General features: G+C 49.1%; 1 protein-coding gene across 16 annotated transcripts in view; it reads right to left on the bottom strand.

Moving 5' to 3' along the window:
- XXYLT1 (xyloside xylosyltransferase 1) overlaps nt 1-23,865 on the bottom strand; it is a 174,678-nt gene that overhangs the window by 34,071 nt on the left and 116,742 nt on the right. For 2 of the 16 annotated variants that reach the window (XM_086399410.1, XM_086399352.1), the window contains one exon: nt 7,820-8,116. The exons of the other annotated variants lie outside the window; for them this stretch is intronic. In XM_086399410.1, coding sequence (XP_086255536.1) covers nt 8,104-8,116 — 13 coding nt within the window. In that variant the 3' untranslated portion in view covers nt 7,820-8,103. Of the gene's footprint in view, nt 1-7,819; nt 8,117-23,865 lie in introns of those variants that run through there. 16 annotated transcript variants of the gene reach the window in all.

Here is a 23,865-nt window from a genome sequence, read left to right on the forward strand (position 1 = left end):
GAATCATTTATTGTCCCACGGAATTCTGCTCCCTTCAAGCTGGTATGGATGACTGATGGACTTTAAATACACACTGCCTTAGAGAACCTTGGGGCGATCTTACTTGTTACAACAGAATAGAATTTTCAAAGAAACAAACACAACTATCTAAAATAGAAGGTACGGTGTCCTTATCCCATGCCTCTGCAGGAAAAACTATGTAAATATAAGACATCATCTGCTCACCCCAGTGATGAAAGCTTGCTTCAAATAGAGCATGCACGCTGTATAGGCAAGTATACACTAAGATGGGCTTTAAATGCCATTGGAACTCACTTCTTCCACAGTTTACTTGGCATTACTATCACTGAATAAATGTTGTGCAAATGATGTGGGTGCTATTATCAATTGGTAAACTGGCAAACCACATCAGCTGAAGTGAGAAAAAGTGGTGGTAACTATTCTTAAAACCTACAGGACTAATGAATGGGCAGAAAGGGGCAAGGGCCAGGAGGAGAGAAAAAAAGTGCTCTGGGGGTTCAGACAGGGCGAGAGCAGACTCCTGCGGCTGATGGCCACAAGAGGCCATGAAGCAGGTGTGACTGAGCTGGCTGAGAAAGACAGAAGGGGTTTCTCAAGGTGGAGGCAAGTGAGGAGAAACCTCCCCAGAGACAGGGCAGTACAAGCAGAGATGAGAAGGTAAGTGCTTGGCACAGCAACAAGGGAGTGTGAGCATCCAGTCTGGCTGCAGTGACTGGGTCGTCACAAAGGGCTCAGATGCCAGAGCCCCTGGGGACCAAATTTCAGAACGTATCCAAGACTCAGTTACAGAATCAAGGTGAGGATCCCTGGAGAACTCCCTGTGGACTCTACTCCATTAGGCTGGTAACTTAACATCCTGCAGAAACTGTGCCCCACTTCAAATGCTCCCCAGGAAAACCATGGGAGTAGCCACCCTCTCTCCTCTACCTGGAGCCCTAACAGCTGCCCCAACTCGTTTCCCCCAAAACAGAGCGCCTGCAGGATGATTCCTGCCTGAAGAGATGGGAGAAGCCGAGAATCACCAGCCTCCCAACTCCTACCCACACCTAATCTCTTTTTATTTTCTTCCATGTAATCAATAAACCATTTTGAGCACCTCCTTTGCATAAGGTTCTGGGTCAGGATTTGCGAGAAGGCCAAGAGGCCTCTGTCCAGACACATGATATCCTGCATTTCCACTTCACCCCTATTTCAAATTGCCCCTGCCTCCAGGCACACGTTTTTCAGGCACAAGCTGCTTCCAGCCTTCACACCCCCAACTCAGAGTTCTCCCCCAGGGCCTCTTTGAGACCCAAGTCATTGTCATTTCCCTGACACCTAAGGTGTAGAAGGGAATGGCAACCCACTCCTATATTCTTGCTTGGAAAATCCCAGGGACAGAGAAGCCTGGCGGGCTACGGTCCATGGGGGTCACAGGGAGCCAGACACGGCTTGAGCACACGTGCACTGACATCTAAAACACACTCCCCGCAAAGCCCCCAAGCGTTCATGTTCTACAAGCATGTTATGAGAGGAAAAGGTCCTTGCCAACTACAGTGCTGGGAGAACCTCCCTTTACAGTTTAACAACGAGGACCAGGATTGGACACGGAATCCTAGTGACCCAAAACAAAACCATCTTATGCTGAAGCCAGCACGACTTAGTTCAGTCACACTTCCTGAATCTCCATCCAGCTTGTCACTCCAGAATCAGGTAAAACTTGATAAAAAAATATAAAGCTTTTGGAACTCTCAGGAAAGCAGCAATGGCTTATGAGCTTAGAAAAGCAGAGAGACATGAAGGAACTCTCCTTGCAGGCCCGGTGGAAACCCATCCCTTGGGAGGGAAGAATGTTCTCTACAGAGGGGGCGATACCGCTGCAGCCCAGTCTGGGAGGAACCCGGGGTCTGGCCTCTGTGATGTCACCCCCTGGGGCTGGGTGGACACTGAATTCTGGAGTGTGTGTGCAGAATGCCCTACTCACGTCCATGCCCACCTGTCAAATCCTACCTGTCTAAGGTAGGTGTGTGCTTGGCTCCCACCAAAACCCCTCCTCACTCTCCTGTCGGGAGATCAGGCCTGTGGGGACTATGTTTCCCAGACTCCCCAGCAGCTGGTGGTCTGCACGTAAGTCAGGGTTCGCCAGCAAGCCTATGCAATGTCGGTGGAGGGAACACAGCTCCTGCTGTCACGGTGGTCACCCCAAGCCCAGCCATCACGCTGGAGCTTCCGGGTATCAAAAAAGCTTCTTGTTCAAACTCTAATGCCTCATCTACAACTTAGGGCTGAGATCCTTCAGCTTCTTGGAGAGTCCAGAAACAGCTGTGAGGCTGGCAGCTATAGGGATCTAGAAGTCTTTCAAAAGGCTCAGTCTAGAGCCTGCCCTCCAGCCCCTCCACCAAAGCTGTAAGCACCAAATTCCCAATACTAAACCCCTTCTGCTTACAGTATCTTGAGTGGATTCTGTTTCCAGCGCTGACCCCTGGTGGATAAACCGTCTGGATAAACCAAGCAAACTCAAATGCCACGGAAACATAGTAGAAACACTCCTAAAAGTGTCGCTATTTAAAGGAGGATCACAAGGCTCAAGTGACAGACTAGTCGGTGCCCTGGGGACCTTGAGGAGAAGGCCCTGGGTGTTCTCACCTGGGAACTGACAGGGAGGACAGGAGCAGTGGGGGAGCATGTCCGTGGGGAGGGAGACAGGGCAAGGTACAGGCAAGTGTGTCAGTGCCAGGACTGGAGCTCAGTTACCTGGAGGGTGACAAACAAGGTCTGAACACTGGAGAAGTGGAGCCTGCAGCCAGACTCAAAGAGGAAAAGGTGAGAGCTGATGACAGGGCCAGTGGTGAGGAGCCGGGAACACAGAACACTACAGGGGGCTGAGAGTCAAGGCAGCTGAAGCATCTGGTGTCTGCCAGGCCCAGAGCTGGGATGCTGGAGTGGGCTGTTGATTAGTGCTGGGTCTGGGTGCCTGGAAGGCTCAGCAACAGGGAGAACCAACTGGACTGTGTCTGAGTGTGCTGAGTTTCCTTACACTGAGGCATCCCTGCCACCAAGGGAGAGAGATGTTGCATTCTGTTAGGTGACATCACTAAGAGACCTCAAGGTCAAGAGAAGTAATGTGTGCTAATTAGGAGCTTAATCCATACTAGGCTGTGCTGTGCTTAGTCACTCAGTCATGTCTGCCTTTGTGACCCCATGGACTGTGGCCTGCCAGGCTCCTCTATCCAAGGGATTCTCTAGGCAAGAATACTGGAGTGGGTTGCCTTGCCCTCCTCCAGGGGATCTTCGGAACCCAGGGACTGAACCCAGGTCTCCCACATTGCATGTGGATTCTTTACCATCTGAGCCACCACGGAAGCCCAAGAATACTGGAGTGGGTAGCCTATCCCTTCTCCAGAGGATCTTCCTGACCCAGGAATTGAAACCAGGGTCTCCTGCATTGCAGGTGGTTTCTGTACCAGCTGAGCTACCATGGAAGCCCCAAACTATACTGGACCGATTGATGCATCTAAAAAGCTTGAGATTGCAGCAACATTTTTAGGCAAGTGCTACTATTTTTTCCCCCTCATAGTTCTAATCAGGGTGCTTTAAGCCAGTGCTTCTCAAGCTTGAATGTGCATCTTTCACTTGGGGACAGGGGTCCTCACTTAAATGCAGGTTCTGATTCAGTAGGTCCAGGGTCCAAGATTCTGCATTTCTGGTCCGACCACACTGTGAGTAGCCAGACTTGAAGCTTTGTAAGCATCAGTCAGCATGTGAACTACTTCCAGATGCACTGCCAGGTGCCAGGTGTGTCTGTTCCCTATTTCACAGATGCAGATTTCACATCAGCAAGAAGTTGAGGAACTAGCCCAGGGCCACACAGGGGTAAGGAACAACTAACCAGGCTGCCAGCTCTCACTGCTGACAGATCTGTTTTCTGCTTCCCCTCACCCTACCCTGAGGCCTTTGGGAGAACGTGATTTAATTTCTCATTTCTGTGGACTCTAAAACCTGTGCCAGGGAGAGAGAGCTGGGGAGGAGAGGGGGGAGGGGAGGAAGGGCACCAAGAGCCAACTGTCACCCGGGACCAGGTGACGGCTGTTATGGAAACAGACCCATGCTTGCCAGCTGACCCAGGCTTGTTGGTCCCTGCCCACCAGGATTCAGGAGGCCACTCACGGCAGAACAATGCAAAGGGCAGATAATCATAGGAAAGGATGCTCAGATTCAACGGGAGCCAAAGAAATGAAAATCAAGACAACAGTGAGCTATTACTGTCTACCCATCAGAGGGCTAACACTGATAAGGAAGCAACAACTCATGCTGTAGGGAAGGGGGGACAGGTACTCTCCCCACCTGCTAATGGGAATGAGAACTATTTTGGGGAACATCTTCTGGAAGCATCTATCAAAAATAAAAATACCACACCCTTCAGCTCAGCACTTTTACTCTTGGGAATGTCCCCATGGGAAATAAAAGCAGTAGTTCACATATACAAGGATGTTTATGGAAGCAGCTTATGGATGTTTATAGAGATAGTTATTTGTAAATAAAAAGCTGGAGACAAAGTGCATACTGATCAATAAAAGAATGGTTGAATAAAATAAAGTCCATCCCTTCTAGGGAATAAAAAGGATGAAATAAGAGGTATATTGGCTGACTTGGAGGGATTTTTCTATTAAGTACTGATGAATGAGAAAAGCAGTGGACAGTGAATGTGATGAATATGGTCCCATTTTTGTAAAACAATTTCTTTTAAAAATCTTGTACACAACTCTATGTGTTCATGTGCGTGGGTTTAACTGTATAATTTTTATAAGCATAAATAAAAATGTGGAAAAATTCCAAGTTATTAAAATGAGTTATTTAGTGTGGAGTTCGCACAGGGAAATGGAACAAAAAATGAAACAACCAGTGCATCTCTCCCTATGTCCTCCCTATGAGTGTGTGACACACACACACACACACACACACACATTCCCGCACTGAAGAATGATGAAGAATGAAAAGGTCACAGTTCGAAGAGTACTTGCTCTCCTCCATCCACGCTTCCAACTCACAAGCGGCTGGAAGGGCAGACCTGCCACTCTGCCACACTGCTGTTTCCAGCAAACTTCTGCCCCCGCCTGCAAGGTGTGAATCTGGAAATGAAACGTTATAATATTTTCCCCTCTCCAGAGAACCCATTAGAACAGCCACAAGTCACAAGAGCTCAGCTGCACACAAACTAAGCTTTTCTTTTCTATAGAAGAGGACTGTCTTTTCAAAGCCCTTGTTAATATCACCACCACTACCATCCTTCCGACCCAGAGAGATGAAGGCTAAGACCAGAAGCACAGGCCCCATGTAGGCAGAGAGGCCAGTGGCCTGCTCTTTCTCTGGTCCTCTTCATCCTTTGGGTAGCCTCCCAGAGCCACGTCCTAGATTTGCTCGGTCCTTGCAGGCATCTGTCCCCAAAGGCCACCATGGAAGGCGCCATCAGAGGCCAGTAGGTGTAAAGGGCAATGGTTATCTCATTCCCCACCTGGGGGGTCATTCCCCCCTCCTCATCAGAGGAACACCGCATTTCCAGAGACAGAAAATTCACCCTGCCCTGGACAACATATATTTTTTTCTGAAAACTCTGCTTTTTAATGAGTTGCTCTTTACATCATGGTGATCGTCAGCCTGTCCAAGCTTCTACTCTCTGGTCTAAGCCCTGCCCCACTTTCCGGAGCCATAAGGAACAAGCACATTTCCTCTTACATGAAGACAGGGATCATGCCCCCCTGGGTTCTTTCTTATCTTGACTAAACATCCCCCGCTCTTCAGACTGGTGCTGAGCATACATCTCAGGAATTTCCTGATGGCAGCTCAAGCTGTTACTCTTCCAGTCAAGCCCGAGGATTCTGACGGACAGGATACCAGCAAAAAACCCACGTGCGCAAGCCCTCTAAAAGAATGACTCTGCACCATCTCTGGCAGAAAAAACTTAAAGGAGATACAGAGCAGGTTGGGGAGGAAGGCAGTTCCAAAAGCCCTTCCAATTCCCCAAGAGCCCTCCTCTGAAGAACATGAAAGAAGCCCACCACTGGTGTTCCAACACAAATCACTGCAACCCAGCTTCCCGGCTCAGACCCAAGCTCATCCCTCTGAAATTGTCTGGTCTTGACTTACACAGGGAAGGCTGCACAGACTAAATCGGGCGTGGGCAAGGCCGGAGGAATCGAGAGAGGCAATTAAGATGTGTGTCCTGGAGAAGGCAATGCACACCTTGGCTCCCTTACAGCTGCTTGCTGAAGGGCTGGGGGCAAGTGCGCTGGGCATGCCAGGCTCATCGGCTGGCTGTGGGCACAAGGCTGCCATGGGAGAAATGAACCAATTCAGAATTAGGGAGACCTGGTATTTTAGAGCCTCAATCTTAGAAAGAGCTATCAAGGATAAAAACAACAGTGGGTCCACAGCATTTTAGAATTTCCCAAGAGGTGGAGGCAGTAGGTTTCAAAATTTCGTTTCTTGAAGGAGGAATCTTAGGGTTTTAAGAGCACTATGTCCATCAGGAATCTGCTAGTTATCAGCAGAGTAATATCGGGCGGGCAGGTCACTTACCTGCTTAGAATCTCAATTCTGCCTTCAATAAAAATAAAAATTGTTTCCACATAACAAAACAGAAATACAGATCCAATAAGGGGAAATTACTACGTACACTAGATTGCCGTGTGACTGGCAGTTGAAGGTATCCAGTAAGAGACTGGGGAGTTAGTGACTAATGTGAAACTACGGTGACTGGGTGATAACTTTGAGCCGCTTTCCTCAACGAGATGAAACGAATGGACTAGATGGAAACTGAGTGAGCATGAAAGCTGATGACAAGAGTAAACGGGCCCCTAGCCCTGGCCCTGCACAGAGGAGGAGCCTGCCACCGGGAGATGGTCTGAGGACATTCCACAGCCATCAGCTGGATGCTCCCAAGGGAGAAGGGGCCGTTTCATCCCTGCTCCCCTGGAACAATGCTGAGTCTCTTGAATGCCTCTTTTGTTCCATGCAGCACAAAAATCACAAACATTTTTTAACTACCCTGGGTTTTTTGAGCTGTTTGTTCTTTTCTCAAAGGTCCTAAGATCACAGAAAGGCTTCCAAGAACAATAGCTGGTAACCTGCTCCATGCAGTTGAAACAACAAGGCTGAGGGTTTCTGGCTGAAGGAAAGAAGGCCAGCCGAGGGGCCCAGGCGGGACCAGTGGGGTGCAACCCTGCCCCTGGGCTCCCCCCGGGATGGGGAGCTCCCACTGGGTCTGCAGGATTCCTGTGGGATGCCTAGGGCCCTTGCTGATTTCTCCAGGATCAGATTCCAGTTAAAACTCACAAGGTCTCTCCCTGCTCTCTGAAAGTGAGAAGCTTAGGTTTCTACCCCATCTTCTAAGGCCTCCATCAAGGCCCCAGGAAGGGGGTGATCTGTTCCAAGAAGGGAAGAGCCTAGATGTCCAGGGAAGGGCCTCACCCCTCCCACTTTGCTGCTGCTGCTGCTCCCTCCTCTTGGGGTGTCCTCCATCTGAATACCTCTGTCACCCCTCTGCTGCCCAGATGTACCCTCATGGACCACAGAGAAGGACAGCTTGGCAAAGAGCCTCAGACTGTGCATGGAAACATGGCTCCACTACTTCCTGGCTCTAAGGCTGACCTTGAATGAGCATGTTGACAATGCGCCTCAGCATTCTCATCTGGAAAATAGGGGATTGAACAGAACTGCTGTGAGGATTCAATAACATTCTGTTGCAGGAAGGGTGACCCCTTCCAGGGCCTGAAACTGGGCTCTTGTCTAACACTTGGAAATGAATTGTCCGAGGAGACACATGTGCTGACAAAGCAAGAGATTTTATTGGGAAAGGGCGTCCGGGCGGAGAGCAGGAGGGTAAGGGAACCCAGGAGAACAGCTCTGCCTTGCAGTCTCAGGTTTCATGGTGATGGGATTAGTTTCCGGGTTGTCCTTAGCCAATCATTCTGATTCAGAGTCCTTCCTAGTGGTGCACGCCTTGTTCAGCCAAGAGAGGATTCTGGGAGGTGATCGGACATGTGGTGTCCCCTTTTGACCTTTCCCGAACTCTTCCGGTTGGTGGAGGCTTATTAGTTGTGTTCCTTACCAGAACCTCCTGTCATAAAACAACTCATGCAAATGGTTACTATGGTGCCTGGCCAGGGTGGGCGGTTTCAATCAGTGCGCTTCCCCTAACAATTCCATATAAAGTGCTCAGCACAGTGCCTGGGTCCAGGATGTGTACCAATAAATATTAACTGTATCATTAATGGATGAGCAACTAAGCACAGGAAAGAAGGGGCTCCCTCTAGTGCGGAGAGGAAGTGAAGGAAGTCTGGGTCCCTGCATCAGAGCAGGTACAGAGAGGCCCTCAGGACCCCCTGTTCATCTCAGTTCTGGTCCTTTGCTTTCTACGAGCCCGCACACCCTCCCCAAGACCCTGCAGAGCACAGATGCTCTGGCCATTTGCTCCTCTACTGAATAGCCCTTGAAGACCCCTTGGCTGCCCAGCCCAACACACTCTTCCATCTTCTCTGGTCCCTAAACCTGCTCTGGACTTTCTAATCGCTGGGATTTGGGGCTGACACATGTTGATCATACACCGAAAAATGACACCTCAAACTAGAAAGGCTGAAGGCCTGCAGCTGAGACTCCATGAAAAATGGGGTAGAAACCTAAGCTACACCCCAGTTCTGCCATCAACTGACTATGAGAACTTAAACAAGGCTGCCCCCTCTGCAGGCCCCAGGCTCCTCATCTATGAATAGTGAGGGCAAGACCCAGTCATCTCCAAAGGCACTTCTAGCCCTGAGGTCCCTGAGAAACTCAAGACTCCTGGGCCCTTGTTTATCATCCTCCACTCCACCCCTACACTGTGCAGATTGGGAAGGGAGGCTCTCTGATCTCCCTGCTCCAGCCCCTTCTCCCCAGGCTCCAGGGGAAGGTGGAAAAACCAGCTCAGTGTCTAGCCAGGAAGTAGCACCTGGCTGAGCACCGGCAGCCAGGCCGAGCAGAGCCCACAAGAGGATGTGAAGGGCTGGCTCCTGAGGGCTGCTCCCTACTTCCCCTGAGCAGCCAGGCTCGACTCCCCTGAAGGCAAGTCCCTCCAAGGGGAGAGGGGCCTTGAAGAGGTGACAGCCAGCACTAATCATCGCAAATTAGCAGGGGAGCTGAGAGAAGGAGGGAGGAGGGTCCTGGCACATAAACCTGCCCCACCAGCGTGACAGCCAGGAGAGCCGCGCGACCCTTGGCGTCACAGCACTGGAGAAGGAAAAGAGCATCTGGTGTCCCAACACTGCTGTGCCTGCGACTGCTTGCAGCACTCCAAGAAGAGCACTGTGCTCACTGTGCTCAGGGCGGGGTGTGTGACATGCTGGAAAGGATATGGGGCTGTGAGCCAGGAGGCCCGGGTACCAGCCAGGCTCTGCACGAACCAGCTGGGTAACCTTGACAGTCCCTTTCCTCTGGTCTCATTTCCCTACACTGAAAAATGAAGGAGGTGGATGAGAAGATTTGAGTGTTCCCATTCAGCTGTGACATTCTATAATTTTCCTAAATGGGAATGAGAATCAGATCTAATCAGCTAGAATGAATTCAACCAATATTTTTAGGTATCTTTAACTTGCCAAAAAAAAAAAAAAGATTCTACATATTTTTTTTCTAAATGCTTAGGGATGCTACAGATAGAAGAAGGAGTCTATTGCAATCGATAATGCCCACCCCCCATCGAAGCACAAGAGGCTTGCCTGAAGCCTGCCATTGGCATCCACTCCCTAGGGCCTCTCTGTCAGCAAGCCCACCCACCCCTCTGAGCTGGCTGACAGAACTAGAGTGGGATTAACCTGTATCAATCTTCCCTCTTCTGACTGATGAGGCTTTGGGGATTCTGGGAGAGCATGGAGGTACTACTGCCTGAGTCATTAACATCTGTAACATAACAGAGAACTCTCCCCAGAACATCTCTGGAGGCAGAAGACAAGCGAGTCCCAAGGGTTGGAAGACCTTCATCTGAGGAAGCTCGTCCACTGAATTATTAATGAAATGCTGAATACTGCTCAAGTCTCCCATGACAGATGGGTTTTGCGAGCTGATGGTTCCGAGGCCAATTAAGAAATTATTGTGGATTCCAAGGCAGTGCCACCAACAGCGAGTGTCTTAAAACGTCTCCAGAATCCGTTGCAGGAAATTTGGTCAGCCGTCTCCTTGGACACGGGCATGATAATGGTAGAGGAAGGGGTGCCCCATGTTACAAGCTCTGGAACTGCTGCCCTACACCAAACTTCTGTCCTCTGACCCAGAGCATCACCAGCGCCCTGGTTACAGAGAACTAGAGCAACAGGGCCTCCCTGGGTCTCCGGACCAGCAGGTCTTGCGGAGTCTCAAAGCCTCGGCAAAGGAGGGGCCATGTGACAAACGGGATATGATTTTTAAAGTTTCAGAAAGTTACACTCAAGAAAGCCAGGCCAGAGTGTGCACTCCAGAACTCCTCAGAGCCTTTACTGTGCTCTGTGAATCGAGAAGAGGGGAATAAAATATATATATTTACATAAAAGGTTCAATTTCCCAAACTTATCTCCTCATGAAATCCTTTTCTCCAGAACATGCTCTAGGATTGGTTTTCTGTGGAGCTCACCCTGAGCAGTGGGGCCCCAGACCCCACAACCCTCGTTTTACAGATGGAAAGACTGAAGACCAGAGCAGGCACACCGAGAGTCAGAGCCTGAGTACAGTCCCCCGCGCTACGTGGGGATGTTCCAGGTGCTTGGCAGCCGCTCTAGAGCACATGCCAAGGCTTTCTCCAGGAACTGACGAGAGAGCCGGGGACTGAAATGCTTCTGGGAAAATGATGGGTATGAATGTAAGCCCTAGGACTGACCTGGACGGACACGGTTTGCAGTAACAGCATGAGAGAGCTCTGAGAACTTCTGGCTTGGCACAGAACACTTTTTTCTTTTTTCCTGTTAATAATTTGCCTAATGTTTCTATGTCGACCTTGCTAGAATTCAAACTCTATGGGGTAGGGACCACATCTGTTTTGTTCATGAATGCAGCCCCAACCCAGGCACAAGGCCTGGCAAGCAGACAATACTCGGTAAATATTTGCTGACTGATGGACAAATGAGCACGTCTTACTATCTACTTCCAGGAACCCAAGACACTTTGATAATGAGTCCTCTTGCCTCCAGACAAAAGCCCCATGGAGAAATGGATACAGACGTTTCCTCAGCGCTGTGGGGCTGCCCCTGCTGCTTGGGGACGTGGTCAGCCAGGCTCCCACTAGAGCCAATCAGAGCACGGAACGGGCTTGGCTCCAGAAAGGCTGGAGTCAGAGCCAGCACTGAAACCATTTTTTCCAGGGATGCAAGACACATCTGTATTTCCTAACAATGATGCAGGGTGAGCAAGGCAGCCATGAGTTATCTGAAGTATGTGGGAGAAAACAGATGTAGTAAGAATAAAGATATTCCTTGAAAGAATAAAAGGTATTCTTTCCAGCCAATTCAGGATCCATTCACTTTATTATATATTTATTGAGCAATTACTCACGAGGAAAAAGAAAAAAATGAAAGGCTTGGTCTCCACCCTCAAGAAGCTCATGGCCTAGAATGAGAGAAAAGATGCATATAGAAGTAACCACAGAGCAAGGAAGGCAGTGTTACCAGAGATACACAGAGAAACTCTTGCCCAAGAACAAGATGAAGAGCCTGATTTTGACAGAAAGCTGCAGTGACATTAAATCTGGGGCCTGAAAAAGGATGCCTGTAGCCGCCACTCCTCCCTTTGACTAGAACAGTTCCAGAATGTAAAGGATGAGGGAAAGGTGAGGAAAGCCTGGGCCTGGATCCCTTTCATTCCATCTTCTTCCTCTGGGGGGCTCAGCAGGTAGGACAAAGCCCAGGGAAGCCTCCTCAGGAAGCTCCAGGAAGCCTCCAGATACTAGCCAATATAAAGTGTCCTGACCAGCAGGGTGCGGGAGGGACCTTCAAGGAGGTGGGGCACAGCAGAGCCCGGGGTGAGCAGAGTGGAGCTGTGACCACTGTCCTCCAAGCTGGCTACCTGATTCAAACCTCCTGGGTGGGGAGTGAGCCCCAGTGGGAATCCAAGCTCAGTGGACGCCCCTAGTAGTACTGGGTGACCCCCAGGCTTCCGAATACAAATTATCTCAACAAAGAAACCTCATTGCTTTTCAACCCTATCTGAAAGAAGCTGAAATGTCCACTGGCAGTCTGTGGCCAGGACTGGGGTCAGACAGGCAAGGTCCTGATGGCGCCAGTCTGGAAGCAGGGGCTGAGCCCCACGTGAGGACAGCCCCAGGACTCAGTGGCTTTGTTCACACACATCCATCACGACGGCAGAGCTCGATGAGACAACAGCACCCACTGACAGGGAGAGTGGGCAGAGGGCAGTTCTGGGCAAGACAGACAACGGAGAGCCCTGAGCATGAGTTCTGACCTGTCACAAAATGGTCTCTTCTGAAAAGTTACGGTGAAAACAGCAGAAAGGAGTCTGGAAATGGGAAGATGGGGGCTGCTGTTCCTTGAGGGCTAAATATAATCAATAGTTGGGCCTCCTGAGCTCAGCTAAAGATGGCCCTTAATATGCCCATGCCCACTGAGCTCCCTGAAAGGGAGAGACCCAGAGGAACAGTGTCTGCCCAGGAACCACAGCAGTGGGCCCTGAGAGGGGCCAGGCAGACAAGGGACATCGTGAAACCCACATAAGGGTACAGAATCTAGACTGCAGCTGGAGGCACTGGTGTGGGGACTAGCCAGGGGTCTCCCAGAGCTGGTCTCCAGCCAGGCAGGAGGCTGGCGTCTTCACCCCAGGTTCCCATGTGCCACAGATGCCTCCAGCTGAGTTTGAGCTCTCACGAGATGCTCACGACAACTGTGGCCGAGGGCATCGGACTCCACAGGCTGCTGCTGCAAAATACATTACATGGTTCGCCAAATCTATTTTTTTCCCTTGGTCTCCAAGAAGCTAAGTGCTGACTGAATCCTCAGTCAAAGCAATTAAATATCTTCTTGCTTTCTCTTCCTACATAAAAAAAAAAAAAAAACCTTTTCTTTCTCTATTTTAACTTTACCAATATCTCCTTTATTAGATGCCACCTTAAAAATCTTTGCAAGTAGATGGGGCCTGAGGTATACATAAATCAATAAAAATATGTGAATTAAATTTTTAATTCAAGCAACTTTTTGGCAAGCCCATGACAACCCTTGAGATCACAGAGAAAGATAGCAGGGAAGACCACAAAACCACATCTAGGAATTACCGCTCTGCAGTCAGCAAATGAAAAACGTCAAAAGTGACAAACGGCCACATCACATACCCACTCTATAAGGTTATTTTTAAATTTCTCTTCGTCGCAGAGAAGAGACTCAAGATCTTCCTTGAGCAAGCTGATGCAGTTTTTCCTTTTCTTTTTTTAATGAGTTGCATTCCACTCCTAACTCATGGAGGTAGAAACCCACTCCCCCTGTCAGCTTAAGGCAGGGTAAGGCCCCTCCCTGCAAAGGCCTCCAGAGCTCATCTGAAGAAGCCTCATCACCACCATAGCAGCTGGGGTGGAGGGAGTAGGTATTTGTTCATCTACCCACCCTCCTGGTGCTGGGCTGGCCCACAGGTGCAGAGGCACCATCTGTAGTTGGGAACACATAGTCCAATGGGCACTAACAGATCACATCCCCCGTGGCAAAGGAAGGTCAGGATAAACCAGATGGGTCATTCTGCAGCTCCCTCATCCACTGAGAGACTGTCCTCACAGATTCTGTGTGCTCAGCACTGTGTCAAGTGCTAGAGACACAAAAGTGATGAAGACACAAGTCCTGTTCTCTAGAAGGAGCTCATGGATTTAGAGTTGACTTTCCAACTCTGACATGCCTCAGCTCTGTTCACCCTTGGCAAAGACCCCACAGGACAAGTGACCTCCAAAGAAGGAAGTTTGCAGGGACGGAATGTCCATTCTTGAGAAAGAGGTGATAGAGAAAAACAGACAGCCCTGAAGGGTTCCTCCTCCTTCCCTCAATCTGATCCCACCCTCTCCTCCCTGGAGAAAACAGTCAACAGCAAGGCCACATGTCCGTCAGCTGGGTGGACTGGGGAGGGCTCAGCCTCTCAGAAGTCCTCGTCCTGCCCTGTTCGCCTAGTGGAAAAACACTGGAAATCTGGTGGGAGGTGATTTGATTTTCTTGCCTGGTTGTGACGTAATTATGATGCTGTAAAGCATGAGGGCCAAGACTCTCTCACTGGGAAACAGAAAGAGCCCTTTCATCTTCGTTGGTACCATTCTGCAAAGAGCCACCAACACCTGGTCCATTTTACAGAATGTTCTCCTTGTGACTTTCAGGACTAGGCTAAGAAATGAAAGGAAGAGGGCCTGAGAGGCAAGGGTGGAAGGAACTTGAACCGCCTGTGATGTACATCACCTTCTGAAAGAGACCTTGGAAAAAGCCTCCAATACAGCTCCCTGGTAAATCTAAATGTCACAGATCAGTGCATGAAAGGGAGGCCTTAGAAAGGCAGGGAGAAAAAAACTGAAATCTAAGCTTTTGGAAGTCTCTCAGAGTGGACAGATGATCAGAAATGAATCTGAACTGTCATTTCAGAGAACTGTCTCTGAAATGATTATATAAATCATCAAAAGAGATGATTATGCAAATGTATAATCTCCCATCACACAGAACAATGTCAGATCTGGAAGGAATCAGTAAATCCACCTCCTTAATGTACAGATCATCACCCAGAGTCCAGAGAAGCGCCTGGGTATGCTGGGAGCCAGGGCCCACGGGACCTGACCTGTGGCGGCACACGGTCAGGCTGCTGGCTGACTCAGGGACACACAAGGTCCAGGTTTGCTTATGTCAGCACCGTTAGCTCAGATCCAGGAAGCAAGCGACCAGCCAAAGCCTGCATGTCCCCCAGTGCCTCCCAGCTCACAAACACCCACCAGAATGTCCTGTGGTGCCCTCAGCCTCCTACCCAATTCCCCCTCCCTAAATCTCACCCTCACCCCAGTCATCTGTGTTTTCACTCCTCTCCAATCTAACCTCCAGCATGCAGCCAACTTGATCTTCTGAAAATGCAAATGAAAGGAGGCCTCCCCATCCCCTCCAGGACAAAGAACAAAGAACAAAGACCTCTGCGTGGTTTCTAAGGGTCATGTCAGACTGTGCACCGGCGCACCCCAGACTGAACTCTCATAGTTCCTCGAAACCCCCTGGCTGCTGCCCATGCAGTTCCCTTTATCTAAGATGTCCTTTCTTCTTGGCCAATCCCTACTTGTCTTCCAATAAGTCATCTTTTCCTAATACCTTCCTTGATCACCCCTGGTTGAGTTCAGCAGCCTCTCCATGTACTTACAGAGCCCACCATCACAATAGTGATCCATCGGTTGCTTACGTGAATGTCTCCCCCATTGTACTACAAGCTCCTTGATGGGGAAAACTTTTATTTCTGTCTCTTCAGATTCTAGAACCCTGGCACACGATAAATGTCTGCAGTGAAATAATGAGTGACTGAATGCCTGAATGAATGAATGAGCGAAAGGAACCATCAGCACTAAGAGATTAGTCGAGTTGTGTTGCCCTAGTGGCCAACAAAGAAATCCAAAGGTAAGCTGAGTCATTTTAATTCTCCTGGAAAGTAAAAGGGCAGCTCAATCATAAAAATGAAATTAAAATTTTCATCTTTAAAAAATGACGCTAGACGGATTTGTCAGTTGCTGTGAGGAAAAGTGGTAGGCTACAGGCGGACAGGGAGAGCATTAAAAGATGTCTCCTTCCTTGAAAAACAGACTGTAGCACATACATTGACATCTACACTTAAATTGTAGCAGTATATCTACTCCCAGCCTTATTTTTTTGACAACAGTTTTATCAACATATAATTCACATACCATAGAATCCACCCATTTAAAGTACAAAATTCAGTGTTCCTTAGTATATTTACAGAGTTGTGCAGCTATCACCACAATCAATTTTAGACCATTTTCCTCATCACCTCAAAGAGAGACCAGGACCCTTTAGCTATCACTCCCACAAACCTCCCAAACCCAACCACCCCAGCCCTAAGCAATCACTTGGGCCTATTCTGGACCCGTCACACAAGTGGAAGCATATAACACGTGCTCTTTTGTGACTGGTTTCTTTCACTAAGCATAATGTTTTCATTTCATCCATGTTGCAGCATGTGTCAACATCTCATTCCTTTCTGCGGCCAAATAACACTCCCCAATAGGGAGGTACTACATTTTATTTATACATCATCTGTTGATGGACATTAGGGTTGCTTCCACCTCGTGCCTCTCATGAACAATGCTGCTATGAGCTCTCATGGACAAGTTTTTGAGTGGACATATATTTTCAGTTTCTGGGGCACATACACAGGAGTAGAATGGCTGAGTTATATGGTAACTATATTTAAGTTTTTGAGGAACATCCAGGCTGTTTTCCAAAGTGATTGCACCATTTTATGTTCCCATCAGCAATGTGTGAGGGTTCCAGTTTCTCCACATCCTTGCCAACACTTGTCATTGCCTGCCTTTTTTATTAGAGCCATCGAGTAGGTGTGTAGTGGTATCTCACTGTGGTTCTGATTTCCATTTCCCTGATGACTATTGATGTCGAGCACCTTCTCTTGTGCTTTTGACCACATGTATATCTCTCCTGCCTTTTTGCCAGGCTTAGCAAATACTCTGTGTAATGCACTTTTCCCAGGACCTCCTGCTAGATCTGCGGGTCCCTGTTTGAGGAACACTGGGTACAGCTCCAGCAGCCCCTCAATGGGAAGCCCTCACTCAGCAGCACCTTTAGAGATGACTCTGGAGCTGACTTTGAAGTGACAAGGGTTCCACTCAATAGACGAGACCGTGAAGCCTGTTGTCTTCTAGAAACTGCCAGGAGGGGCTGGGCTAGGCGTGAAAGTTACAGAGATGAGTGAGGGTAGAACTTGCTTGCTTTCAAAAACTTTACAGTTGCGCTGTGGTCACATCAAAGCCATAAGCAAAGAGCCTCAGGAGCAAAGGGAAAGGAAGACCTCAATCAGGGATAATGCAGTGATCAGGGCACGCTTCATGGAAGTAGTTATGCCTGAGCTCAGCTTACAAAACAAGTAGTATTTCAACAGCTGGAGCCAGGGAGGGGCATGCCACACTGAGGACAGGCATGTGTAAAGCCTTGGAGGAGAAGGAGAACAGAGACAACAGGCGATCCGGAGGGGCTGGACTCAGGCCAGCACCTTTGAAACTCTAAACAGCTGCACCCAGACCCACACACAGCTCCCTGTGCATGCAGCTTCAGGGAAGGGCACAGGGAGAGGAGGGAAACGGGTCTAAAAGAGCAGTCGAAGCGAGATCAAAAGGGGCCTTCACACCATACTGTATGTGGCTTTGTCCTGCAAGTCACAAGGAAGGAAGGCGGGCAGGGCCTCATGGGGGCAGGATCCCCAGGGGTCTGTGCAGCTCAGGACCTGCAAATGCAATGCCAGTCAAGGTCTGCAGGCAGGAACACTCAGGCGCCTCTCTCCAAGATTGCCATCCAGCCCCCTCCCCTGCTGCCTGCTCTCAGAAATGAATCACAGAAATGTCGTCTCTCATGTTGACCTGTTCCTCCTCCACTGCTGGGAGCAGCAGCCTCTGTCCTGGCACAAACATCCTACCTGCCAAAGCTCTGACCCCCATGTGGCTCAATCACCCCAGAATCAGAACCCAAACCAGTTGGAGAAGGTCTCTCCCACCCCCTTTCCACTCCTTTTTAAACACACATGGTCATGGCCCATGAAAGGGCCCTGCAGCCCATTGCCAGCAAGACACGAGCTCTGGCTTGACCTCCCACTATGCAGGTGGGTTTTTCAGTCCTAGGTCCACATTCCCATCAGCACCTTGCAAGCAAAGGCAGGCTTTCACTTTGCAGCTAGCCATCCTGGAGCAAATTAGACATAAAACATTTGGCTTGCTCTCACATGGCTATTTCTGCCACTGCAGCAAAATGCACTCGTCAGCAATGATGAAGAATGGCTTGGAATCTGCTGCAGCAGGAAAACGCGTCTCCTGAAAGCCCCACTCTACTCGTACGACACTCTTACCCACTCTCTTTCCTCCCCATGGTTCTAAGTCAACAAGGTAGTGATGGTTCAAAGTGAGAGGTGAGAACCCGCTTCTGAGAAGACTGTTCTCGGAGCCTGAGCTGGGCAGGCCTGGGCGGGCAGAGCAGCAGGTAGGTGACAAAATTCTACAGTAAGTGTTCTCAGGCGGCCGACATAGCGGGCTAATTTCACCGCACAGGATGCAATGCTACCATGCAGTAAAAAGAAGGCCAGATTATGCTCAAAGCCAGGTGCTTCCATTTTCTAGTTTTGTGACCTTGGGTAGATTCTGTAAGATGGGGATACTGTCTCTCCTGGTCCTCCCTAAAGAGCTCAGTGAGTATATGTGGTGATAAAGTCCGGGCAAGTGGGCAGCACCCAGGAGGGCCAACAGGAAGATGAGGAACCAGCCAGGACCTCAGTCCTGAAGAAGTAAGGACCCAACAGGGCTGAGGCAGCTGGAACTCAGACAAGGGGCCCAAGGTGGGAGTCTGGCTTTTGAACTGGAGGCTACAGGCCAAAGGCCTGCCTGGTGCAGTTGTGGGGCCATGTCTGCACCCTGAGCCGGTAGGACCAGTGTCAGAGGGGTCAGGGATGTGCTTGGAGGGCTGCATACGCTCATCACGTGGCCCACGGGCCAGCCCGCAGCACACGGGTGAGCACAGATGCAAACACTAGAGGTTTTAAAAACTGGCTGCCTTCAACTTCCCTTCCCTCTTATGCAGCCCCTGGGCTCCAGCCCCTCTGCCTCAGCCCTAAACCCAGCCCTGCCCCTTCCAACTTCTCCCCTCACTCTGGCTGTTCCTGCTGCCGAAAATGGCCTTTCTACAGTCAGCCTCAGAACCTCTGCCCCACCTTCCAAGTCCTCAACCTCACCACCCCCAAGGGCAGCTGGCCAACATCTGACCCCTTTCCTGGTGCTGCCTTGACAGAGCCCCAGACACCAGCGATCCACTTCATTCTTCTTTCAACTTTAAGGAAGAGGTATTAATCGAACAGGGCTTCCCAGGTGGCTCAGTAGTAAATAATCCACCTGCCAATGCAAGAGACACGGGTTCAATGCCTGTGGCCGCCGCTAAATCACTTCAGTCATGTCCGACTCTGTGCGACCCCATAGACGGCAGCCCACCAGGCTCCTCCATTCCTGGGATCCTCCAGGCAAGAATACTGGAGTGGGTTGCCATTTCCTTCTCCAATGCATGAAAGTGAAAAGTGAAAGTGAAGTCGCTCAGTTATGTCTGACTCCTAGTGACCCCATGGACTGCAGCCTACCAGGCTCCTCTGTCCATGGGATTCGCCAGGCAAGAGTACTGGAGTGGGTTGCCATTGCCTTCTCCTCAATGCCTGCAAGAGCCCCTGGAGAAGGGAATGGCAACCCACTCCAGCATTTTTGCCTGGACAATCCCATGGACATAAGAGCCTGGTGGGCTACATTTAACGGGATCACAGAGTCGGACATGAACTGAATGACTGAACAACAGCAATTAATCGAACCACAGCCAAAAGGTGACCACACACTCCAGGGTCAGGGAGTCAGACCAAGCCCAGGGCTCAACCCTGGAGCCCCAGGGAAGGGGGCGACCTCCCCCATAGTTTAGCAAGGGGGCAGCTGTAAAACCTGGATGCCAGGCAGCTGATTCTTGGGGGCACACAGCCAGTGCCTGTCTCAACTCCTGTCTAAACAGACCCAACAGCACCAGACATGACGCTTCCTTGTCATCCTCCCAGAAACACTGATCCCCTTGCAGGTGGCTAACATAATGAGTCATTTTCAGGAGAGCGTTCCTTCTATACAGGATGGACAGTCAAAAGGCCACCACCACCATGCCCCCACCCAGGGCCCATCAGTGCCAGCCCACACACGCAGGGAACAAGGGCAGTGACTGGGGCAGTGCCAACCCCATTTACAGGCTGTAACACCCTGGGCATGACCTTTGCCTTTCCTGGCCTATATTCCCTCACCTGTAAAATAGAGACAGAAACAGTACTGACCTCAGGGAGCTGGGAAAATTAAACACCTAAGCATTTTGCACGGTGCCTGGCACAGGAATTATTGCTATTACATAGTATGTTTTTGTTCACCATTAATTTAAACTGCAACAGAGGAAAGTGAAGTTTGGGAGGTATGAATGACATTAGTGTTCACTGGAGAGATAATGTACAGCCTTCCTGATGTACCAAATCAGTGCTGAAGAGCCAGAAAGTGACGCCACACTTCGTTCTTCCCTGACCTGGAGGTTTGCAACTGATACCACCACTCAGGAGATCCCGGTGAAGCTGGAGGCTTCAAGTCTAATAATAAAATAATCTTTCAGAGATACAGCACTTTAAGGTTTCTGCAGATTTTCTAAAAACTCTGTGAGACACACAACATGACTCTCACTTTGCCACTGAAGAAAGTAAAGGAAGACAATTCAGTATGCTTGATTCCACACACAATCCTCTATCAAAACTGTATATTCTGATAAACTGGATTTTCTCATTTAACAAAAGCAAAAGCAGCTACCAAATCTTCCAGTTAATTGAGTTCTAGAAAAATAGAGTCATACAGCATCTTTCCGGAAAGACCTTTTTTGGGGTGGAGGTGATGGGCAGGTGTTCACACCAGCATGGTCTCTGGAGTCTGGTGGAACAAGGACGATGAAGACAAGGAATAAGGCAGACTAAGGAGCCTGAAATGGGGAGAGAGAGGCAGCTGAAGCTTGAAATGTACCTCCTGCCAAATGCAAAGGTGGCTGCCAGGCAGTGATGAGGAGTGGAACATGAACGTTTCCTGAATGACCCAGAGTCACAGCAGCTACGTCTGCAGGTGGACAGCTTTGCCAGCTCTGTGGAGGGAGAGCAAGGGCGGAACCTTTCTCACAAAGTAGGAAGAAGAAGAAATGTTGGTGCGTCCAATAGGCACCCAACAGTTTTATAAGGACTGCAGGCGAACACGTGACCAGAGACCATCTGGAGAAATTGTCCCATAAGAGATGGCATCTACCCGGCTCTGAAAGAATGTGTTGGTCCAGAGAAAACCAGATTTTTCAGCCTCTCAAATGATACTGATCCATATTTTAACCCGTCTGCTAGAAGAACCACCACTAGGAGATGATCCGGTGTTTCAAGCCTCTTGGATGCCTTTTCCTGGTGAACAATCACCACATGCTGCACTGCATATTTGACATGACTGCTTCACTTATTTACAAATACTCACAGAGCACTTATACCAGGCACTGTACCAGGCACTGGGCAAACATGAACTTGTTCAGTGCTCACAGCCCTGCCCTACCCACAAGGCAGGCACTGTTTTGCTGATGATGCTCCCAGGCACAGTGAGGTCAAGCGGCCAGTTCAAGGTCACAGAGACAGCAAGTGGCAGAGCCAGGATTCAAACCCAGTCCAGCTTGTGCCCTTAACTTCTCCACTATGCTGCCTTGTTAGCATCCCCTCAGGCCAGTTTTGAGAGGAAGGAAGTACCCCGGCTTCCCCAACCCAAGAGGCTGGGCCCTTCTGCTCTGCAAATGCTGGGATCCCCTGCCCCCAGGACCTCCTAGAAGGCCAGACACCCAGCCCTGAGAGTCAGGACAACAGCTCTGCACCAGAACCCGGTGTGTGTGTGTGTGTGAAGCTTAAGCTTTTCAAAACCTCTAGAGGCCGGATGTATACCAGAGACGTCTAGGGGCTCAGTTTATTTTTATCCCAGTATAAAATTTAAGCTAATGTTTAGGTGATGACAGAGGCAGTATGGTCTCAAAGCTGCTCAACAGAAATCCCCCACAGCTGTGACTAATGCCCCATGGCCATGGGATCCAGCTGTCAGGAAGCTCCAGGGAGCAGAGGCCCTCGAGTAGCATTTGCATGTAACCGACACACATCCTCCCTTATACTTTAAATCATCTCTAGATTACTTACGGTACCAAACACAATGTAAATACTATGTAAATAGCCATAAAGTTCCAAAACGCAAACCTTGAACTTGCTGTGTATGGGCAACACAAAAGATGATTCAGAGGAAATGAGAGCTTCTCTGAATATCTGAAGGACTTCTGTGGGGACGAATACATACGTACACACACACACACACACAACACATATATACAAACACATCTTCATGTGGCCCCAGAGTACAGAAGTGAGGACAAGAGATGTTTAAACTACAGGGAAGCAGATTTTTTTTTAATTTAATATACAGCAAAACATTCCTATGAATTTAGCCAACAATAAAATAATGGGCTGCTTTGGAAGTGGCAAGTTCCCTATCGTGGGAGGTAATCAAGCTGAGACCTAAGAAGTCAGGCATGCTCCACAGGGAATTTAAAAAATGCCCCCAAATGTTTCTTTTATGCCTGAGATTCTCTGATTATTTTAACAGAGTCTATAATTGTCTGTTCGAATCAGGAAAGTCACTTCAATTCATCCTTCTCGGTTTATAAAGGAGGAACCCAGGACAAATAGAGGGGAAGTGACTTGACTCGAGCCACCCAAGGCTTTCTCCATCCCTTCATCCAACAATCACTCAGTGGGATGAGGCAGGAGTGTTAGGCACGATAGAGAGTGCAAGAGCAGCAAGAAGATAGGAAGGAGGGAGGGAAAGCACAGGTGGTTTCAATTTCCAAGAACCAATGACATGCTGAGCACCTCCACACCTGGGCTGGTTCAGCACACAGACCCCAGGGCCCAGGGCTCATGGGGAAGGCACTATAGCAGAAACAAGATGCTCTTGCAGTAAAGAGCAGGATGGGATTTCTGTAAGTTAATGGGTAGATACTGAAACTCATCAAAGACACCCAGTTAATCTTTCCTATCATTTTAGATGGGTTGTGGATAAGGAATGGATGGATGGGGTCGGGAGAGGAAAGAAAGAAGAAAGGAAAATGCTCTAAAGCTTCCCAAACAGTAAGAGAAATTTAATCCAAGTCAAGCTGCAGAGTATCATGAAAATGAAACTCAGGCCTTCTAATTATTAAAAACACTCCCTCTCTAGTAGAAATGCTATGAGTGGCCTGACTGGACACAATTCACACTAAAACCTACACCACTGAGATTCCCCCAAAATGAAAAATCCCAAGAAACAGACTGAGAACAGCCATCCACAAGACTCTATAATTACACACTCATCACAGCACCCATCACCAGGGATCTCACTGTGCTGTGAGGAAAAACGATAAAACCATTTTTGCTGGAGGGATCTGTACAGGTCGGAGCAGAAATCCAGGCTTTGCCAGATACAACTGTGGATAGAAGTGGGAGGGCAGTTTGCACGGGGTTCAAACACTAAGGAACTCTAAAACGTTCTAACGGAAAGACAGTGATTGTCTTTAACATGCAAGTCAGTACAGTCTTTCCTGGGTATCTGTGAGGAGTTGGTGCCAGGGCCTCCTAGAAATACAAAATCTGTGGATGCTCAAGTTCTTCATAGAAACTGAAGTAGTATTTGCATATAACCGACAGACATCCTCCCATATACTTTAAATCATCTCTAGATTACTAACGATACCAAACACGATGTAAATACTATGTAAATAGTTGTAAATACAATGCAAATAGTTGCCAGTATGCGGCAAATTCAAGTTTTGCTTTTGGGAATTTCTGGGGTTTTTTTTGACCGGTGGTTGGCTGAATCATAGTTGTGGAACCTGGGGCTACATGTAGTTGGAGGGGCAGGGCAATTGTATATGCTGTAAATCCCAAAAAGGCTGGGGGTGCTGAGCATGAGGCTGCAAAACCTCTCCAGATCCTCTGCCTCACAATTCACTAAATAGAGGGCAGGAGCCAAGAACCATCAACCTGGACCTC

This window comes from Bos grunniens, chromosome 1 (genome assembly GCF_055505025.1).
Source record: "Bos grunniens cultivar Pamir isolate PY7600 chromosome 1, Bosgru_T2T1.0, whole genome shotgun sequence".
In the NCBI taxonomy this organism is placed as follows: domain Eukaryota; kingdom Metazoa; phylum Chordata; class Mammalia; order Artiodactyla; family Bovidae; genus Bos; species Bos grunniens.